This window comes from Mercenaria mercenaria, chromosome 8, assembly GCF_021730395.1.
Source record: "Mercenaria mercenaria strain notata chromosome 8, MADL_Memer_1, whole genome shotgun sequence".
Classification (NCBI taxonomy): domain Eukaryota; kingdom Metazoa; phylum Mollusca; class Bivalvia; order Venerida; family Veneridae; genus Mercenaria; species Mercenaria mercenaria.
In genome coordinates, this window is record NC_069368.1 from 22051566 (window position 1) to 22073058 (window position 21493).

General features: G+C 35.5%; 1 protein-coding gene across 1 annotated transcript; it reads right to left on the minus strand.

Annotated features, from left to right (window-relative positions):
• Nucleotides 1-1111: 1111 nt before the first annotated feature.
• On the minus strand, nt 1112-21390 carry LOC123522889 (arrestin domain-containing protein 3-like). The gene is made up of 9 exons (XM_053549526.1): nt 20883-21390; nt 20048-20120; nt 16874-17021; nt 14920-15022; nt 12595-12735; nt 9888-10003; nt 9424-9631; nt 5682-5845; nt 1112-2968 (listed from the first exon to the last, which is right to left on the minus strand). Exons 1-9 carry the CDS (start codon nt 21148-21150, stop codon nt 2909-2911), a joined length of 1281 nt encoding a protein of 426 aa, XP_053405501.1. The 5' UTR covers nt 21151-21390; the 3' UTR covers nt 1112-2908.
• Between the last annotated feature and the right edge of the window lie 103 nt (nt 21391-21493).

Here is a 21493-nt window from a genome sequence, read left to right on the forward strand (position 1 = left end):
CTTTGATTTGACCTGGTGACCTAGTTTTTGACCCCGATGACCCAATTAAAACCCGCCCAAAGGGATTTTTTTGGGGTAAATTCTCCCCAATTTTCTTTAAGTTTGGGGCCCCAAACTGTGCCCTAGATGTTAAAAAGTTTTTCTTTTGTTTTGCCCTGGTCCCTGTTTTGCCCCCAGATGACCCAATATCGAACTCATCCAAATTTTATCGGGGAAACTTCTGACTAAGTTTAATTAAGATTGGGCCCAAAATGTGACCTCTAGAGTGTAAAAAGTTTTTCCCTTTTGATTTGCCTGGTGCCTAGATTTGCCCCGATGCCAATGTCAAATTCGCCCAAGATTTTTGGGGGGTAACATTCGACAAAATTTCTTAAGTTGGGGCCCCAAAAGTCCCCTCTAGAGGTAAAAAGCTTTTCCTTTGACTTGCCTGGTGCCGTTTTTGACCCCAGATGCCCCAAATATCGAACTCACCAAGATTTATCGAGGGTAAACTTTGACTAATTTTCATTAAGATGGGAAAAAATGTGCCTCTAAAAATGTTAAAGTCAAATGTTGAGAGGACGGAGGGACGACGGCCCCGGACACAGGGTGATCAAAAAAGTCACCTTTGAGACTTGTGCTCAGGTGAGCTAAAAATCTAAAATTATATGAGCCATCCCAGGGGAAAAAACCCAAAACATAGGGGTTTTTGCGCCCGCATGGATCCACCACCCTGCGCACCCGCGTTTTTGGGTCAGGTTCCGTGCTGTTCGCAGGGTTTCCTTTAAAGCAAGGGGTTTAAAAGCGAACAGCATGGATCCTGACCCGACTGCGTGGGTTTTCGCGGTGGGTTTGGGTCCCGTGGTCGAAACCCCCTCTGTTGGTTTTTTATGGCACGGTCTTAATATTCTGTTTCCCCGTTTAAGAAATTTATAACTTTTCAATTTCCGGATGGGTTTACCTCAGGTTACTTTGTTGGTTTTCAAAAAAATTATGTTTTTTATTTACTTAAAAAAAAAGGAATGAAAGTTATATTTTATTAATTAACACGTAAACATAAGCAAAATTTTCTCGGCATAATAAAATGGTGCTGCCCAAAAGAATGATGGACCCGTCAAATTTTGAAAAATTTTGTAGGGTAATGGTTAAAAGAAGTTTTGGAACTACCATTTGCTTGATTTCAGTTTTAAAGTGTTAACAGAGGATATTTGTTTGTTTTAGAGTAAGACTGAAATATCTTGCACAAGTGAACACCAGATGCAATATTTTCACGAGTGGCATAGCCATGAGTGTAAAATGTTAGATATGGTGTTCATATTAAGTGAAAAGTATTTTGATCTTACATGTAAAAAGAAAAACATTTCTTTTTATTTCATGTTTTGACTAAATTTACCCACTTTATAGAATACAAATATATTTCTCTCTAATAATTGGACAATTCACTGAAAAACAGGTAATAAACACCCTTTTCAACCAAAAAATCACACAAGTTTCTATATAAAATTATAAACCAGTGATACAGTATAAGTTTACACTTAAAGTCATAAACAGACACAGAATAACAATTAACAAACAGATTTACATAACAAAATATTTCATAAATTCTTAAACGTATTCATTTCAAACTGTAAAAATAAACTTGCGCAGACTTGTAAAATTTAAATTTTGTGTCCGGTTTATAAATATAATATTAAGCAGTTATCTTTAAGCAGCATAAAAAAACAAACATTTTCTTTGGTTAATACTTATTTGATTCGATTTAGAAAGAAGTAAAATAATCATTAAGGCAAATAAAATAGAAAAAGTTACACATATATAAAAAAATAGGGTAGAAAAACTTGAACGTTATCTATTTTAAGAAATTACTCTGACAGATTTGAGCTCAGCAATGAATGGAGTTCCACCTTGAAAAAATATACACCATGTTGACTATATACTGAAAAAAACAACACCTAGCCCAACATTTGTTGTTTTGACAGTATCTTAAAAATTACTTAAAGTACTGCTTTGAAATTTAGATTATACTCAGGACAATATGTTGTAGATAGTATTGCAGAAATTCAACTAGATGAAACTCTGTCATCATATAAATTTTGTCGTTTCTAATTTTTTAAAAGTCACAAAATTACATAATTTACAAACTAGCCAAAAAAGTTATGATGGAAATGAAAAACAAAAACAAAACAAAACAAGGGCATTGTCCGCTCTGTTGAAAAAGGGAATTTAATATGTTTGTGATATTTAACTATTTTCAAGTAAAAAGTCCAAATACACAGCCTGTATTGTTATAAATGATATTCAGTCAGTTTCTCAAAATCCAAGTTTTATATGTATTTTTTTTTTTACTTTTTAAAAATGGGGCATGGTAATCAAATTAATAAAATCATAATTTTACATTATTCAGTATTTTTGAAATTTTCATGCCGATCTAAATGTATGCTCAGTTTCAAAAATGAAATTTCAGTAGTTCTAAATATATTGGCAAAATAGCAAATGGCGGTTTAGCTGGTTAAATGTCATGGACAGCACATACAAAAAGTCTGTACAGTAGCATTACCTCTTACAAATACAATGTACAGTCACTATGGCAATGTTGAAAGAGATGTTGTATATTATCAGAAAATAAATTATTACAACAAAAGACGCGCATTTTTTTCTTACAATCTAGCTATATGACGTTAGGCACATAATTGGCGATTGTTTTTGTACATGCACTCCTTTGTTCTCTAGTAAGCAGGTCACACCAAGTACAATCTCAAGCTGTCTACTTCAAACCAATCAGATACAGGTTTACATCTTGGTCAACCAATGAAATTGACTTTCACAAAGTCTCTTACAGAAGTTGCAACCACTGAACCAATCAGATACAGGCTTACATCTTGGTCAACCAATGAAACTGACTTTCTCAAAGTCTGTATTGGTGCTTCCATCAAGATCCACCATTAATGACCTCCAGATCAGGAGGAAACACAATCTCATTTTGGTCAGACTGAAATAAATTGAAAAGAAATGGAATTTTAAGACATTAGTTTCTTCTTCAACATGAAATGAGGTGCCATCTATCTTACAGAAAAACAATATCAAGTGGGATCATTTTGATCTTTTCCATGGCAAAGCTCCTTTAATTATGACTTTCTGTATCTCCACATTAGGCATAAAACAAGAGCTGTCGCTAATTGTGACAAATGCCCCCGCAGCGCCTTGACCTTTGACCTTGACTTTTGACCTGGTGACCCCAAAGTCTATAGGCCTCCTGTACTCAAGAAGTACTATCAGCATGTGAAGTTTGAAGGTCCTGGGTGCAGTGGTTTGCGAGTAAAGTGCCTTCATGCAAAAAGTTAACATTGGCCCCTGTGACCTTGACCTTTGACCTGGAGACCAAATCAATAGGGGTCATGTACTCAATAAGTAATATCAGCATGTGAAGTCTGAAGGTCCTGGGTGCAGTGGTTCGCGAGTAAAATGCCTTCATGCAAAAAGTTATTAATAACATTGGCCCCTGTGACTTTGACCTGGTGACCCCAAAGTCAGTAGGGGTCGTGTACTCAATAAGTACCATCAGCAAGTGAAGTTTGAAGGTCCTGGGTGCAGTGGTTCGCGCGTAAAGTGCCTTCATGCAAAAAGTTAACGTTGTGACGAACGAACGAACTAAAGAACGGATGGACAGTTGAAAACTAATATGCCTCCCTTTGGAGGCATAAAAATTTGTTTCCGGTATCTCGACCTACCCTAAATTTTTGGCCTGACTTTTTTCATGGCTGTGGAGAGTTTTTTTTTAACTTTTTAACAAAAAGTTTCAAAACTGCACTTTTTATGCTTTAAACATGGCCAGTGATGTTAGAAATGAACTTACTGATGCTCTAAAGGCATAACCCCCTTATTTGTATTCATTTTTTGATGCGAATATAATTTCCGAAAAGTCCCACTTAATAAAAAATCTCCCCACCCCACCCCACCCCCCAAAAAAAAAAAATTACCAACCTACCTACCCTAACTTTTTTAGCATATTACCAGAAACAAACAATTTTTTTTATGCCATAACAGTTCTTTCCTGTATTTCAAGTCCTGTATTTCAAGAATGATGTATATGAAAATAATCCTCAGACTAGGAAAATTCAGGTAGAGATTTCACAAACTGGTGTTGGTTGGACAGGAGAGTTACGATGACCCTAGATAGTTATTTGCTTGAACAGTGTTGGTAGATGGCTGAACTACAAAAATCTTTGTGGAATTATTCTGAAATGGGGGTAGTATTTCCTGATGAGAAGATTTTTTAAGTTTTCACAACCTAAATTTAGGAAAATGTGACTTCAAACTCTGGTTGCCATGTTTTTAACAACCTGAATAATTTGAACAACTCTGGTGTAGTGTCACTAAATAAAATAACTTTGATAACTAATTTGTTTACCAATATATTAAATATTTTGAAATTACAAAAAAAAATGTGTAGTTAATTTTACGGGCATGCCCTTACAGAAGAAAAAGGCCTGCTGCGTACTCTTGCTGTGTACATACAGCGTATATGATGCGTACATGATGTGTACTGAAATCAATAGTACGCAGGATATACACCGCACATACACCGATAGTACGTTTGTAGTACACTTTTGACATGCAAATGAGCTCTGCCGCGTACTACTTGCTGCGTACATGCTGTGGACTACATAGTACACAGGATGTACGCTGGAGGAATTTAGTATGCGGGAAATAGTACGCAGCATGTACGCGGCACATACACTTTTCACATGCAAATGAGCCTGCGGTGTACTACCCCTGCGGCGTACATGCTGTGTACTCCTGCGGCGTACATGCTGTGTACTCCTGCAGCGTACATGCTGTGTACTCCTGCGGCGTACATTCTGTGTACTCCTGGCCCGAGTCCTGCGGCGTACATGCTGTGTACTCCTGCTGCATACATGCTGTGTACTCTTGTGGCGAAACTGCTGTGATAATGTAAATTCCTTACCCCACCAACTTTCTTATGCAAATGCTGATCATTTGGACAGAAAAAAACAGAAAAAAGATAAGTGACATGCATCAATATGTATTTACCCTTACCAAAATAATGTAGATTGATGTTATCAAATAAATTAGTATGCTTTTCTTCATCCACTTTTCAATGAAATAAATCAATTTTTGTAGCATGTAATTTGGTAAACATCTGAACAAAATGGCGTAACTGCATCAAGGGGAAACAACTGTAATGCAACTAAATATAAGTGTTATAAATTTCGAAGTATCTGCGGTGTACATGCAGTGTACTATTTTCTTGTACAAGTCCCTCCTGCGTACATGCAGTGTACTCCTTAAATTTTCAGAGTCTGTGCTGCGTACTTGAAGTGTACTAGTGACCTCCTGCGTACATGCTGTGTACTCGTCAAAATAGTACGCGGCATGTACGCGGCATGCAGTGTATGTAAAATGTACTCCTCTGGCGTACTACTGTGTTCGCGGCATATACACAGCAAATACACAGCATGTACGCCACAGAGGCTTGCTTCTGTAAGGGTGGTTTTTTGTGTTTCATGCGAATATGAACTTATGGATTTCAACTTTTGAAAAGGAATGGAACTTTTACTAGTTTGTTAATATTTAAATTTGTGTATTGACTCAACCATAAAAATCCATGAAAACGAGTTCCCCATGAATATAAAAGATATATAAACGTGCTCAACTGACAGATTATCCTCGGTGATCATTACCTGTGCAACTTCAGTATAACTCGGTGGTGGTCTGTAGTTGTACACATACGTGTACAAAGGTGTGTAAGTGAGATCGCCCATATTCTCCTCAGGATTATTACGATCATCGTCTTCATCCCATAAATTGACAGCGCCACTGACGCTCTCTGCGTAGGTTGGTGGGTCTGTAATAAAACAAAATAATTTGGAAATTTGTGACATTTACATATTCTACACTGCAGCACAGCTTCACAGGTCTGCAATATAAACAGTAATAGTGTACAATACAGCGATTACAATCAAAGCTTTGAATATTTAACAAGAGATCACAGAGTGATCTTGGCGCCCACCAATGTGCCGTTTTTGAGTGTTCCAAATTTCAAGACTTATTGACTAGCTCAAGGTCAAATTTAATTTCTGTACACAACACTGTGCATGTGGTTCAAATTCGAAAGCTGTAGCTTGAGAAATGTGAAAGTAGGTCACTAGATCAATTTCAAGGACAAAGTTCTTTGTACACAAAACTATGCATGTGCATCAAGTTAAAAGGCTGTAGCTTGAGAAATTTGAAAGTAGGTCACTAGGTCAATCTTAAGGTCAAAGTTTAATTTGGTACACAAAACTATGCAAGTGGTCCAAATTTGAAGGCTGTAGCTTGAGAAATGTGTAAGTAGGTCACTAGGTCAAAATCAAGGTCAAATTTCACTTCAGAACACAAATCTATGCATGTTGTCCAAATTTGAAGCCTGTACCTTCAAAAATGTGAAAGTAGGTCACTAGGTCAATGTCAAGCTCAAAGTTTGTTTCGGTACACAATCCTATGCATATGGTCTAAATTTGAAGTCTGTAGCTACAGAAGTGTGAAAGTAGGTCACTAGGTCAATCTTAAGATCAAAGTTCATTTCGGTACACAAAACTATGCATGTGGTCCAAATTTGAAGACTAGCTTGAGAAATGTAAAAGTAGGTCACTAGGTCAAAATCAAGGTCAAATATTATTTCAGAATAAAAAACTATGCATGTGGTTCAAATTTGAAGCCTGTACCTTCAAAAAATGTGAAAGTAGGTCACTAGGTCAATGTAAAGGTCAAAGTTTGTTTCGGTACACAAAATTATGCATGTAGTCCAAATTATAAGGCTGTAGCTTGAGAAATGTGAAAGCAGGTCACTAGGTCAAAATCAAGGTCAAATTTTATTTCGGAATACAGAACTATGCATATGGTCCAAGTTTGAAGCTTGTACCTTCAAAAATGTGAAAGTAGGTCACTAGGTCAATATAAAGGTCAAAGTTCGGTTCGGTACATAAAACCATGCATGTGGTCCAAATTTGAAGGCTGTAGCTTGAGAAATGTGAAAGTAGGTCACTGGGTCAAAATCAAGGTCAAATTTAATTTCGGAACACAAAACTATGCATGTGGTCCAAATTTGAAGCCTGTACCTTCAAAAATGTGAAAGTAGGTCACCAGGTCAATGTCAAGGTTAAAGTTTTTTCGACACACAAAACTACGCATGTGGTCCAAATTTGAAGGCTGTAGCTTGAGAAATGTGGAAATAGGTCACTATGTCAAAATCAAGATCAAATTTTATTTCCGAACATGAAACTATGCATATGGTCCAAATTTGAAGCCTGTACCTTCAAAAAATGTGAAAGTAGGTCACTAGGTCAATGTCAAGGTCAAAGTGTTTTCAGGTGCACAAAACTATGCATGTGGTCCAAATTTGAAGGCTGTATAGCTTGAGAAAATGTGAAAGTATTCACTAGGTCAAAATCAAGCTCAAATTTCATTTCGAAACACAGATTTATGCATGTGGTCCAAATTTGAAGACTGTACCTTCAAAAATGTGAAAGTAGGTCATTAGGTCAATGTCAAGGTCAAATTTTTTCTAAACAAAACTATGCATGTGGTCCAAATTTGAAGGCTGTGGCTTGAGAAATGTGAAAGTAGGTCACTAGGTCAAAATTAATGTCAAATTTTATTTCGAAACACAGAACTATGCATATGGGCCAAATTTGATGCCTGTACCTTCAAAAATGTGAAAGTAGGTCATTAGGTCAAAATCAAGGTCAAAGTTTTTTTTGGGTGCACAAAACTATGCATGTGCTCCAAATTTGAAGGCTACAGAAATGTGAAAGTAGGTCACTAGGTCAAAATCAAGGTCAACTCATGTCAAGGTTCATCTTGCCATTAAAAAAATAAACATATGGTCCAAATTTGAATGTTGTACTTATTGACAAGAAGATTTTAAAAGTTTTTCCCTATATAAGTCTATATGAACCATGTGACCTCCGGGGCGGGGCCATATTTGACCCTTGGGGGATAATTTGAAAAAACTTGGTAGAGAACCACTAGATGCTGCTACATTAAAAATATCAAAGCCCTAGGCTTTGTGGTTTGGACAAGAAGATTTTTAAAGCTTTTCCCTATATAAGTCTATGTAAACCATATGACCCCCAGGGCGGGGCCATATTTGACCCTAGGGGGATAATTTGAACAATCTTAGTAGAAGACCACTAGATGATGTCACATACAAAATATCAAAGCCCTAGGCCCTGTGGTTTTGAACAAGAGGTTTTTCAAAGTTTTTCCCTATATAAGTCTATATAAACCATGTGACCCCCGGGGCGGGGCCATATTTGACCCCAGGGAAATAATTTGAATCATATTGGTAGAGGACCACTAGATGATGCTTCATACCAAATATCAAAGCCCTAGGCTCTATGGTTTTGGACAAGAAGGTTTTCAGTTTTTCCCTATATAAATCTATGTAAATTATAGAAATAAACAAAGGGCCATAACTCACTCATAAATTGTTGAGTCAGTCTGGTTTTCAGGGGGACACAACTAGGGTACCAATACATCATTCTGACAAAGTTTGGTCAAAATCCCCCAGGAGTTTCTGAGAAGATGCGATAACGAGAAATTGTTAACGAACGGACGGACGCACGCACGGACGGACGCACCACGGACGCAGAGTGATTTGAATAGCCCACCATCTGATGATGGTGGGCTAAAAAAAATAAAATCACTTTAACATACTAAAGTTATATCAAAAGGAAGTATTATAAATTCAATGCGCATTATATTCCAATGTATATGTTTTCCCAAGATTTTGAAACAAGATCAGGGGTGCGTAATATATACGTTAGCATAATATATTCAAGTTGCAAAATGTCTCTAGCATATGGTCAAACCTGTATTAGGAAGCCAGTCAAGGAAGCAGCATAATCTGAGAGTGACAAAAGTTGGCTGCTTATGACAGGTAGCTGCTTAAGACAAGTTTAAATTAGAATGAATTTTCAGTTAAGGAAGTTAACAGATGGCCGTTAGGGTAGGTTCAACTGTATACCAAAATAAAACATTCTACATGTACTAGATAGGCATGCTCTAGACCCTGCACTTAGAACAATCCAATTAAACCTTCTTTCCAAGTTTGCTATGCCACTGTATCTTCCAATCTGATTTTCTTAAAACATCTAAACATCTTTCCTATATAAAGGAAGTTATAGTCCTTTTTCGGTTTAACACCTTGATTTCACATTTACACTTTAGATTGACATAAATTAATCTGCAACAAGAATACAAGGAACACCACTCACTCAAACATCAATGGCAAGAGTACCACGCTAACACAAGCAATTCATGTGGCCTCCATCTGTTATTCTCATATACTATGTTCTGATCACTCAAAATGCTGGATAACAGAAGTGTTTTGTTCATCCCCTTGGAGTGATGGTGTTTTACTGTAATAGACTGAAATGTTACCTTCAAAAGGTGGTGGTGGGGTGATAGTCTCTCTGTAAGGTGGCGGGTTTGGTAGTCCCAAAAATGTCATGGCACTGAAGTGAGCTTGTGTTTCTCTGTAGAAATTTGAGTCCGTAAAGTTGAAAACACCACGTCGAAATGGTACGGTTCCGATCGTGATTGGTAAATGCATGGTCAAATTATATGCACCAGGTATGTGAAGGGCAACCTTTAATAATAAAATAATATTTATAAAATAAGTAGGAACACATTATGCCTATAAATTCATGCATACATCTTCAATATATAACCAATACGTTTGTATTTGAATTTATAGAGAAAATTCCCCCTAAAGACGACATAATCAACTTCGCATGAAAAATCTATTAAAGTTCATTTAGTTCACTCTCAAGATGGGAGTCAAATTTTGTCGTTAGCGGATAATTTCATCAGGGCAAAAACGCAGAAACATAAAAAATGTATACCTTTACAAAATATTCCACTTTCATAACACAGCAATTTATAATTGAAGGTGAGACGGCGGGAATCTTGAGGAGCTGCGAGTCCCAGCTTCCTCGTGTTCCTGGTCCCACTGGTAAACCTACAGTAAATAATGATTCAAATTGAAATACATCTACCTCCAAAAAACTAATAATTACCCCTACTCCCCAACAAAACATCCCCATGGGTACTGCAATATGAACATTGAAGGCAGCATTTATTCAGCAGCTATATATCAATTGTAAATGAAACTTTTTATGACTTTATACCAAAATCAAAATGCTAAAATTTACTGATGGCAGCAATTATTTTTTTACTTTTGTAAAAAGGGGGCTAGATGTTTATTTGGAGGATGCGGGGGTTTACATGGCGGGGCGGAATATGGTATACATGCATGTACATTCATCAAGTTAAAAACATTTTAAAAATTCAAACACCACTCAGATGACTAAAATGTGTTTCTTGAGCACAGGTTGTTATTTCTAAGAAGAGCAAATATTATATAATAAGAAAAAAAACACACAAAAAATTATGTGTCACTTTATGAGAGCTGTCTGCTCTTAATTTCAATGGGAGAAACACTAAATGTAAGAGTTGTCTGCCCTTAAAGCACTGTTAACATTGGTTTTATTACATCAGATCTGATCAACTGCTATCTCGTAATGTTCAACAGTTTTATCGAAATGATCATATTTATGAGAATTTGTACTTGGTTTATGATACAGCACACACGCACTTATAGTTCATATATTCACAACAGGTGTCTATAATTGAAATGCTAGGAATTTCATAACATAAACTGTTATAATAAAGTAACATATGATCAACAGCCTGCAATGCAGTGAATACTGATCACTCAGGATAAAGTGTCAGTTCGGCAGATCAATATAAACATGTGTATTTTTTCAATCATTCAGACAACAATCATTCAATAACAAAAAATATTTTTGATATCTAATTGGTTTGCTCATAATGAAATAAAATATGATCTTTTATCTTGAGGTTCTCAGCTGACACATTATCTTAAATGATTAGTACCATCAAATATTATTTATAAATACAGTGTAAAACCTGTTTACAAAACCTGCAAAGGAGAAAATACCTTTAAACAATGCAGATATTTTCTTTCTCATTTGACTGAATCAGATAAAATTCTTAGCAAAGTAAAAACCTTTGTACAACAAACAGATATTTCTGTCATCCCATTATAATTGTTCGATCTAAAAACTTGGAATTTTTCATGAAGTAGACTCAGACCAATATAAATTATTCTATTTTACTTAAAAAAAAATGATACCCTCACAGGTAACTCAATATGTAGGGTGTACTAAAATCTGTAGAAACATACACTTCACCTGGGATTTTAAAGTATGGTCCTATATCTAAGTCAGTATCATGGGATGTGAGGGGTATAGCACATTTTATTTCCTCTCATGAAGAGAATCAGTCAATCCGAGTCTGTTATTATTTTACTCGGTTGTGTTCTATGCTTGTGAAGAATCATACTTTACCTCTGATTCATGTGGGAACATTTGCTTTCATTAATTGTGGAGAAAAGGTTTAACTGGTACATATTCCAGAAGTATTTATCAAGTTTACTACAAAATCCAAGAACAACGGTCAGGTTTACTACAGGATCCAGAAACAATGGTCATGTTTATTACAGAATCCAGTAGTATTGGTCCGCTTAACTACAAAATTCAGGATTTCTGGTAAGGTCGACTATAGAATCCAGTAGCATTGGTCTGGTTTACTAAAGAATCCAGTAGCACAGGTCAGATTTACTAGATTCCAGAAACATTAGTCAAGTTTACTACAGAATCCAGGAATATTGGTCAGGTTTGCTACAGAATCCAGGAATATTGGTCAGGTTTGCTACAGAATCCAGGAATATTGGTCAGGTTTGCTACAGAATCCAGGAATATTGGTCAGGTTTGCTACCAAATCCAGGAACACTGGTCAGGTTAGCTACAGTAGCATTTGTCAGGTTTACTACAGAATCTAGAAGCATTGGTAAGGATAACTGCAGAATTCAGGATTTCTGGTAAGGCTGACTATATAATCCTAGAATGTTGGTCAGGTTTACTACAGAATCCAGTAATATTTGTCAGGTTTACTGCAGAATCCAGGAACACTGGTCAGGTTTACTACAGAATCCAGGAACATTGATCAGGTTAACTACAGAATCCAGGAACATTGGTTTGGGTCAGGTTTACTACAGAATCCAGGAACATTGGTCGGGTTTACTACAGAACCCAGTAGAATCGGTCAAGTTTACTACAGAATGCAGTAGCATCTGTCAGGTTTACTACAGAATCCATGCACACTGGTCAGGTTTACTAAAGAATTCAGGAACATTGGTCATGTTTACTACAGAATCCAGTAGCATTATTCAGGTTTAGTACAGAATCCTTGAACACTGGTCTTGTTTATTTCTGATCCAGGAGCATTGGTCGGGTTTACTACAGAATCTGGGAACACTGGTCAGGTTTACTAAAGAATCCAGTAACATTGGACAGGTTAACTACTGAATCCAGAAGCATTGGTCTAGTTTACGGTTACAAAATGGTTAAAAATAAATAAAACAAACAAACAAAACCAGTCATAGTGTGGAGATACAGCTGTTACCCAGCCAGCTTTGAATGATAACCTTTAAGCTTAAAAAAGTGTGCAAAATTGAAGTATTATCACCTGTGAGTACTGTAAACTTGGTCTCTCTGATTCTTGATTTTCCACTGGCAAAGTATGATTGTGTCTGATATAAGGTGGCATAAGGTATCACTGTACGCTTGGACAGATTGTCAAACTCTGCAGATATAGCTATAGATTCACCTGAAACATAAAAATAATGATGGACCACTGTCCAGCAAACCAATGAAAGAAAGACACAGGACTTACAGATATTAGACACATGTGCTAGACAATATCCCTACCACACCCCAATATATTCTTTCTATGGTTTAATTGGGCAATATTCCTACAAGCTTGAATGTCCTTTTATTAACCTGGACAATATCCTATCTTTACAAAATATGATTTTCCTGAGCAATATCCAACTATCGGTATCTCTAATGTTCTTTTATTTACCTCAGCAATATCCCTTCTATCCTTAAAGATTATTGTTCAGTTGGACAATACCCCATCCATCCTTAAAATTTATGATTTATCTGGGCAATATCCTTTCTATCCTTAAACTTTAAGATTTACCTGGGCAATATCCCTTGTGATCTGTTCTAGCCAATACTGAGATGGGTCCTGAAGTGAACAACCATAAAATATTTACCTGGGCAATATCCTTTGCGATCTGTTCTAGCCAATACTGAGATGGGTCCTGAAGTGAACAACCATAAAATATTTACCTGGGCAATATCTTTTGCGATCTGTTCTAGCCATTATTGAGATGGGTCCTAAGTGAACAACCAGAAAATATTTACCTGGGCAATATCCCTTACGATCTGTTCTAGCTGTTATTGAGATGGTTCCTAAGTGAACAACCATAAAATATTTACCTGGGCAATATCCCTTACGATCTGTTGTAGCTGTTATTGAGATGGGTCCTAAGTGAACAACCATAAAATATTTACCTGGGCAATATCCCTTACGATCTGTTGTAGCTGTTATTGAGATGGGTCCTGAAGTGAACAACCATAAAATATTTACCTGGGCAATATCCCTTACGATCTGTTCTAGCTGTTATTGAGATGGGTCCTAAGTGAACAACCATAAAATATTTACCTGGGCAATATCCCTTACGATCTGTTCTAGCTGTTATTGAGATGTGTCCTAAGTGAACAGCCAGAAAATATTTACCTGGGCAATATCCCTTACAATCTGTTGTAGCTGTTATTGAGATGGGTCCTGAAGTGAACAACCATAAAATATTTACCTGGGCAATATCCCTTACGATCTGTTCTAGCTGTTATTGAGATTGGTCCTAAGTGAACAACCATAAAATATTTACCTGGGCAATATCCCTTACGATCTGTTCTAGCTGTTATTGAGATGTGTCCTAAGTGAACAGCCAGAAAATATTTACCTGGGCAATATCCCTTACAATCTGTTGTAGCTGTTATTGAGATGGGTCCTGAAGTGAACAACCATAAAATATTTACCTGGGCAATATCCCTTGCGATCTGTTCTAGCCATTTTTGAGACGGGTCCTAAGTGAACAACCATAAAATATTTACCTGGGCAATATCCTTTGTGATCTGTTCTAGCCGTTATTGAGATGGGTCCTGAAGTGAACAACCATAAAATATTTACCTGGGCAATATCCCTTACGATCTGTTCTAGCTGTTATTGAGATGGGTCCTAAGTGAACAGCCAGAAAATATTTACCTGGGCAATATCCCTTACAATCTGTTGTAGCTGTTATTGAGATGGGTCCTGAAGTGAACAACCATAAAATATTTACCTGGGCAATATCCCTTGCGATCTGTTCTAGCCATTTTTGAGACGGGTCCTAAGTGAACAACCATAAAATATTTACCTGGGCAATATCCTTTGTGATCTGTTCTAGCCGTTATTGAGATGGGTCCTTAAGTGAACAACCATAAAATATTTACCTGGGCAATATCCCTTACAATCTGTTCTAGCTGTTATTGAGATGGGTCCTAAGTGAACAACTATAAAATATTTACCTGGGCAATATCCCTTACGATCTGTTCTAGCTGTTATTGAGATGGGTCCTAAGTGAACAGCCAGAAAATATTTACCTGGGCAATATCCTTTGTGATCTGTTCTAGCCGTTACTGATATGGGTCCTGAAGTGAACAACCATAAAATATTTACCTGGGCAATATCCCTTACGATCTGTTCTAGCTGTTATTGAGATGGGTCCTAAGTGAACTACCAGAAAATATTTACGTGGGCAATATCCCTTGCAATCTGTTCTAGCCATTATTGAGATGGATCCTAAGTGAACAACCAGAAAATATTTACCTGGGCAATATCCCTTGCGATCTGTTCTAGCCATTATTGTGATGGGTCCTAAGTGAACAACCAGAAAATATTTACCTGGGCAATATCCCTTGCGATCTGTTCTAGCTGTTATTGAGATGGGTCCTGAAGTAAACAACCAGCAACACAGTGTCTTCTCAACACTACTTTCAACACATACCTGCATGTAGAAAACACAAAACTTACGAGTGTCCAGATAAGAAGTCTCGACTTTTCAAATCCTGCAACTATTCACTCCAGAAGTATATATTGTCTATCTTAGACAGAATGTGACTTTGGTTGTGTTGAAGTAAAACCGTCAAGTCAGTCAAATCTTTATATCTCAATAAGCTGACTTTTTTCTCTGAATATATAGACATGTATGAGCTTGATAATGTGTTCTTGAAAAAAGCAAAACACACCATATTCATGTAAAATTTCGGTTACCTCAATGTAAAATGCCTGTTTTCTTTGAATTTGAGATATTGCGTTTTAACTCTATTTTATGACAAGACTTTCATCTCAGTGTTGTTATATTTTCTGGTCCTTCGGGATCACTGATTTCAACTCATTTAGATTTGAAGATTGAATACTGCTTAAGCCGGTGCTAGGGGACTGGGCAGTGTTGCATTTTCCATTACTGCTCATGAACAGACTCAATCAAACCGAGTCTGCAATTTTCACTGTTTGCCTTGTTTTGGGTGCTTCCGAGGGATCTACTTTTCAGATTTTATTTACTTCACAACAGCGGGTGTTAAGTGCTGTGTGGCGGCCGTAAAAAGTCGCCCCGACTTCATCTCAGTGTTGTTATATTTTCTGGTCCTTCGGGATCACTGATTTCAACTCATTTAGATTTGAAGATTGAATACTGCGTAAGCCGGTGCTAGGGGGCGTGGGCAGTGTTGCATTTTCCATTACTGCTCATGAACAGACTCAATCAAACCGAGTCTGCAATTTTCACTGTTTGCCTTGTTTTCGGTGCTTCCGAGGGATCTACTTTTCAGATTTTATTTTCTCTTTTTTTGCATATGTCAATATCTAATAGAAACATCAATTTATGTATAATATAATCAATTAAGTTTATTATCTAATTTGCCAACAATAAGTTTATACCAAACATTATCACTACAGTTGAACTTTGTTAGCTCGAACTCGATCTGACCATCAAAATTTATTCGAATTATCAACAGTTTGAGCTGTCGAACAATATACATATAAGGATTTTACTGGGACCTGATAATGAGTTTGAGGGATGGGCAGTGTAGGAATTATCCAAGTTCAAGGGACAAAGTTTGCCTGTAAAATAAAATCAATAAGGCTTGGCCTTTGTTGGTAGTATTCATCTTAGGTTGACAATAAAGTAATGTGATACGAATAATATTACTTCTTGATATACAAGGATATTTGCGTGGGAAGTATCTTTGTCCAAAACAACAAAATCTCTCGACATATACACATTATACACCTCAATTAATTTGCACTAATTCATGTTCATTAGCATTGAAGAGAGTTTCTGGAAAGATCAATGTGGCGGAAGAAAAAGAAAGTTTAAAGGCACTCACCTCCAGATTTTGGTTAAAAATGATTTTTCTTTCTTTTTTTATGAACATTGGAATATGAGAATTTGTTTCTAAACTATCTTAAAAATGCCAAATCAAGAAAGGAAACAACATTCCGGATTCGGGATTTGAACCTGGGTCACCATGGCAATAAAACTTTCCTGCATTCTTGACTAATACACCATGAAGGAATAAGTATTTGACGATCATTTATATATAAATATTTATTATTAAAGCTGTTTACCCTGAGTAACCCATTACAAATGCTTTTCAATTTTTAATGTAAAAATAAGTAAAAACAACTAATATAGTCTGTCAGTAATTCAGTTTCAAAGCCTTCGTAAAAAAAATAGCATTAATTTCTTGATACCTTAAATTTCTTTTTTTTTTGTTCTTGTACGATCTGGAGGCCAGTGCCTTTAAATTGTCAGATTGGAGTCCCAGGGTATACTGATATAAGAAGACATAGCTACCTGATATTCGGGCTTGTTTATATCTATTGGGCTGATGACAGTAAAGGCTTTCTTTGTTTTATTGTTGAAACCCCATGGCTTGTCCATCTCTGCTTTCAGCCAGTATCTTACATTACCATGCTTTCCTTCAAATGATGTAGCAATGCCTCTGAAAACGGGAGGATGATACTTTAACCCTTAGCCTGCTGCAGGCGAATTTAACAGCCTTTGCAAACAGCTTGGAACCAGATCAGACGCCGATTAATCGGCGTCTGATCAGGTTCCAAGCTGTTTGCTACTCTGACAATATTTCTTCCAGTTTTGGAGCAAATTGAATGAACTTTACAACTTTAGCAGACGACATTTCCAGCAGACGACAATTTATCTAGCATGCTAAAGGTTAAAGATATATCACGCCCAAAATCATATTTGAAAATATAAACAATTACCATGATACAGTACCTATGTACACACAAAATAAACATGTATTTGTGTATAAAAAGTACTGTGTGTTTGGTTTAAAATACCACATACTAAACTATATACATGTACCAATATAAGTAATGTGTAATACCATGAAAAAAAAACGGGTTTCTTTCACAATATGACCATTATAGTATTTTATCAGTATATGACATCAAATTGGCACTGTAAGCTCTACATACACAGTTAAGCCTAAAAAAAAATTCTTTGTTTCCGGTAACATGCTAAAAAAAATTAGGGTAGGTATGTTGGAATTATTTTTGGTGTGTGTGTGTGTGTGTGCGTGTGTGTGTTGGGGGGGGGTTATTAAGGGAGACTTTTTGGAAATTATTTTTGTGTCAAAAAATGAATACAGATAAGGATTTAGAGCATCAGTAAGTTGATTTCTAACATCACCTGACCATGTTTAGAGCTGTTTTGCACTTTTTGTTATAAAGTTGATAAAGTCGAAAAAATTATTATAAGGCCATAAAAACATTTAGGATCAGGCCAAAAATTTAGGGTAGGTCGGAATACCGGAAACAAACAATTTTTTTTTATACCTTATGATATATATTTAATCAATTTATATATATTTTATGAGGAGTTTCTAATTTTAAATGAATATATAATGAGTAAATAAAACTGTTTTAACTTCGTATATAGCTAGCGTCACTGGATGTGAAATAGGACTATTGTGTTGGTAATCTCAGGCTTAAACCTGGGACTACCTTTTAGTTTTACATGGCTAATGCTTTATCGACTAAGCTAATTGGCTGCCTGCCTAATATTTTTTCCCCTATTAATGTGACAATGTTCATAATGTGACAGCTAGTAACAGCAGACCTAAATCACTAAAATCATTGAACACTTAAGCCTAAATAGTTTACAACAATGATCAGCTTTTATATATTAAATTCTCCTTTTTCAAAATCGTAGATACAATGTAATAACACTGGTATCACACTGAAGGCAATAAATTATCATAAACTTTGATTTTGATGATATCAAATAAAACTGCAATTCGTCCATTCTACAGACAGAGGAGCAACTCCAATTTAAACATGTCGACACAGTTCAACTTTTTAACTTTTTGGTATTATCATTATTTTGCTTTCAAAATGAAGTAGGCATGTTTTATACTGTCTAAAATCGCACTGAAATGTCCACTAGAGATAACTAATTTTCGAAATCAGACGTTTACACATGCACATCAGATCAAAAATCTATGTTGGTGATCTAGGGTTAAATTAAAATGCATGGTTACTGAAATTTAAATATCTGGACAATTACTAAACTGTTATGCTCAAATGATTAGTTAATGATATATATCTTGAACAAAACGTCGCCTTTTTCAATATGTGTCAATCATTTGTATATTGACCATGTACATTTTGTGTCGGCAATTTTGACAACAGATACGTTACAACATCTATTCACCTCAAATACTCAGGTGTGTAATGCATGTTCCGGAACGACTATTGACAGTTTGAATGTTTAATGATATGATTATCAAAATAATATTTATTTATTAATGAAAAAAACATATTGTAGAAAATAAAATAAGATGATATTCAACTGCCACCGTGTTTCAATTTCTTTTTAACAGATACGTTACGAAGAGTTTCATTCAGCATACATGTATACTGCATTTATCTAGAAATGTTACTGGACAGAGTAGTAGAACACGTGTTTAACTTTGTATCTGAGTTAAAGTATTTAACTTTTAGTCCAGATTTCATATTTTTCTTTGAGAAAACGTATTAAACACAGATATGTTACAAACAACAGATACGTTGTACGACTGTGCTATAAATGTGTAAAAATGTTTGAATTGTTTGAATAATCATCACCTTAACTTAAAGTTTTAGAAAAAAGTTGATTACGGTTTTATTATTGATATCTGGAGTTTATAAGACATCATAGATAATGAATAAAACAGATACATTACAATTTCTATTTTTATGTTAGATCTTCAAGTTAAAGTGTTTTTTTTTATACAAAACATATACATTTTGTGTTATATTTCTTTATTTTCAAATAGAATCATATCAAAATGTATGAAATATAAAGCAAATGTAATGCCAATTAATCAATTTAAAAATGCGACAGATACGTTTATACGAAATGGGTAGACTATTTTCACCAAAAAGACTATATTTTCAGATATTTCTAAAAACCAATTATTTGTTCATATAGTATTTTTTCCTCATCAATTCAAGTGTGTTAATCTACATAATGATATAGATCTTATTTCATAATCCAATATGAAGTGCGTTTTATGATAATTGATATTTGTGTAAATTAAATTATTTTTCCATACAATTTGATTTATTTTATCAATCATGGTATATAAATAACTTTATTTCTTATTAAACTGTATTTAGTCTGGACAGGTAAATAACCGACACAAATATTGTTATATGTTATATTAAAATAGTTTTTTGAATGAAAATTCACAGTGTAATGTATCTGTCACTGATTTACAGCTATCTTTGCAAAAGCAATGAAATAATGAAAAATTGTTTATAGTTAACTAAAATATTTAATTTGTGTACTCCAAAGGCATGAAACAACTAAATCAAATAAAATCTGATTATATTTAGGAACATCAGATGTGGGGACATTTTTACTGTCCAAGTTGCTCCTCTATCTGTAGAATGGATGAATTGAAGAAAATGATGCAGTTGAAGAAAATGCTAATACTTCTTTAGAATGCTTAATAATAAGTACCCCATTGGCAAGTCAAATTCAAAGTTAAATTCATGTCTTCCTTCTGTTAGCACATCTCGGCCCTCTGATACTTCTGCAAATAAAGAAATATGTATACTGGTATATATAAATTTGGGCAAATAATCTCAATATTTTAGGTAATTAAAAAGCTCAATTCACTCACAATTGTTAACTTGTGTAAGTAACACCTATTTAAACAGTGCCCCACAAAATATAATTTCATTATATAATTCGTATGTGGTAAGCTTCATCATGAAATGGTATGCATATGCTTATGCAGAGGTTTTGTTTGTTTGTTTGTTTTGGATTTAACACCGTTTTTCAACAGTATTTCAGTTAGTAACGGCTGGCAGTTAACATAACCAGTGTTCCTAGATTCTGTACCAGTACAAACCGGTTCTCAGCAAGTAACCCCCAACTTCCCCACATGAATCAGAGGTGGAGGACGAATGATTTCAGACACAATGTCCTTTATCAAATCGCCATGTAGAACATACAGCCCATCAGGGGATCGAACTCAGGACCCTGCGGTTCATATATCTGCGCTCTCCCTCTCCAGCTAAGCAGGCCGGTGCTTATGCAGTGGTATGCTTATATGGTATGCTTATATAATTCAATATAATTTATGTACTTTATCATGCAACCACCGTGCCATTCTGGTTCTACTAAGTTTACGCTGGCCAGTTCTTTACTCACATGTGGTCTGTTCATGGAAAAGCTTTGTAGTATAAATTGTATGTCAATGTGGAAATAAGCAATGCTGTTTAGAGACGCTTTTCAATTTTGCACAGACAAAATATTGTAATAATCAGGTGCCTCAAGTAGAATAATTTACCTCCTCCAAACAAGACTTGTCTTTTAAAAAAATATTCCACTTCAGCATTAAAATGTTCCGTGTAAGAGCCAAGTCTGCTACCAGTGCTTCGTGATTCCGTCCAGTGAACCTTTGCAACACCCCTCATGAATATCCTTAGTGACCTCATTTTCATATCTCCTTTCAATTCCACTATCACTTTTCCAACAATTTTACCACCTGGATGAAACACAGCCTTGTTCTCACTAAGAACTATCTCAAAACCCTTTAATTTGCCCATTTTGTGCATTTTTATGACAGCTATCACTTTGACGCAACAGAAAAATATGAGGTGTGTGTAATGTATCGAAAAATTTGCCAATCACAATATATTAAACATCAAAAAATTGATCGAGTATGTATTTTTCTTCAATCTGAAACCCGGAAGTAAATTAACATTCCGTACGCGCGCGCGCATAATTGCTACAGAGTCTGAACGTTACTATTTATAGCTTTAACTGCACCTCTGCATGGGTATGAGACCACAATCCTATCGGCGAAGATAGGATCATGAATGACACTAATAAAATCTTTTTTATATTGTACAACTTGTGAAGAACCATGAAAAGATGCAAATTATTCAACGTGATATT

Excerpts from the sequence above, each read along its gene's own strand:
- LOC123522889 (XM_053549526.1), bottom strand. The coding sequence starts at position 21,150 with ATGCACAAAATGGGCAAATTAAAGGGTTTTGAGATAGTTCTTAGTGAG. Across the intron at positions 20,121-20,882 it reads ACAAGTCTTGTTTGGAGGAG|AAGTATCAGAGGGCCGAGAT; the intron begins GTAAATTATTCT and ends CTTTATTTGCAG. Across the intron at positions 15,023-16,873 it reads TAAACAAGCCCGAATATCAG|GTATGTGTTGAAAGTAGTGT; the intron begins GTAGCTATGTCT and ends TTCTACATGCAG.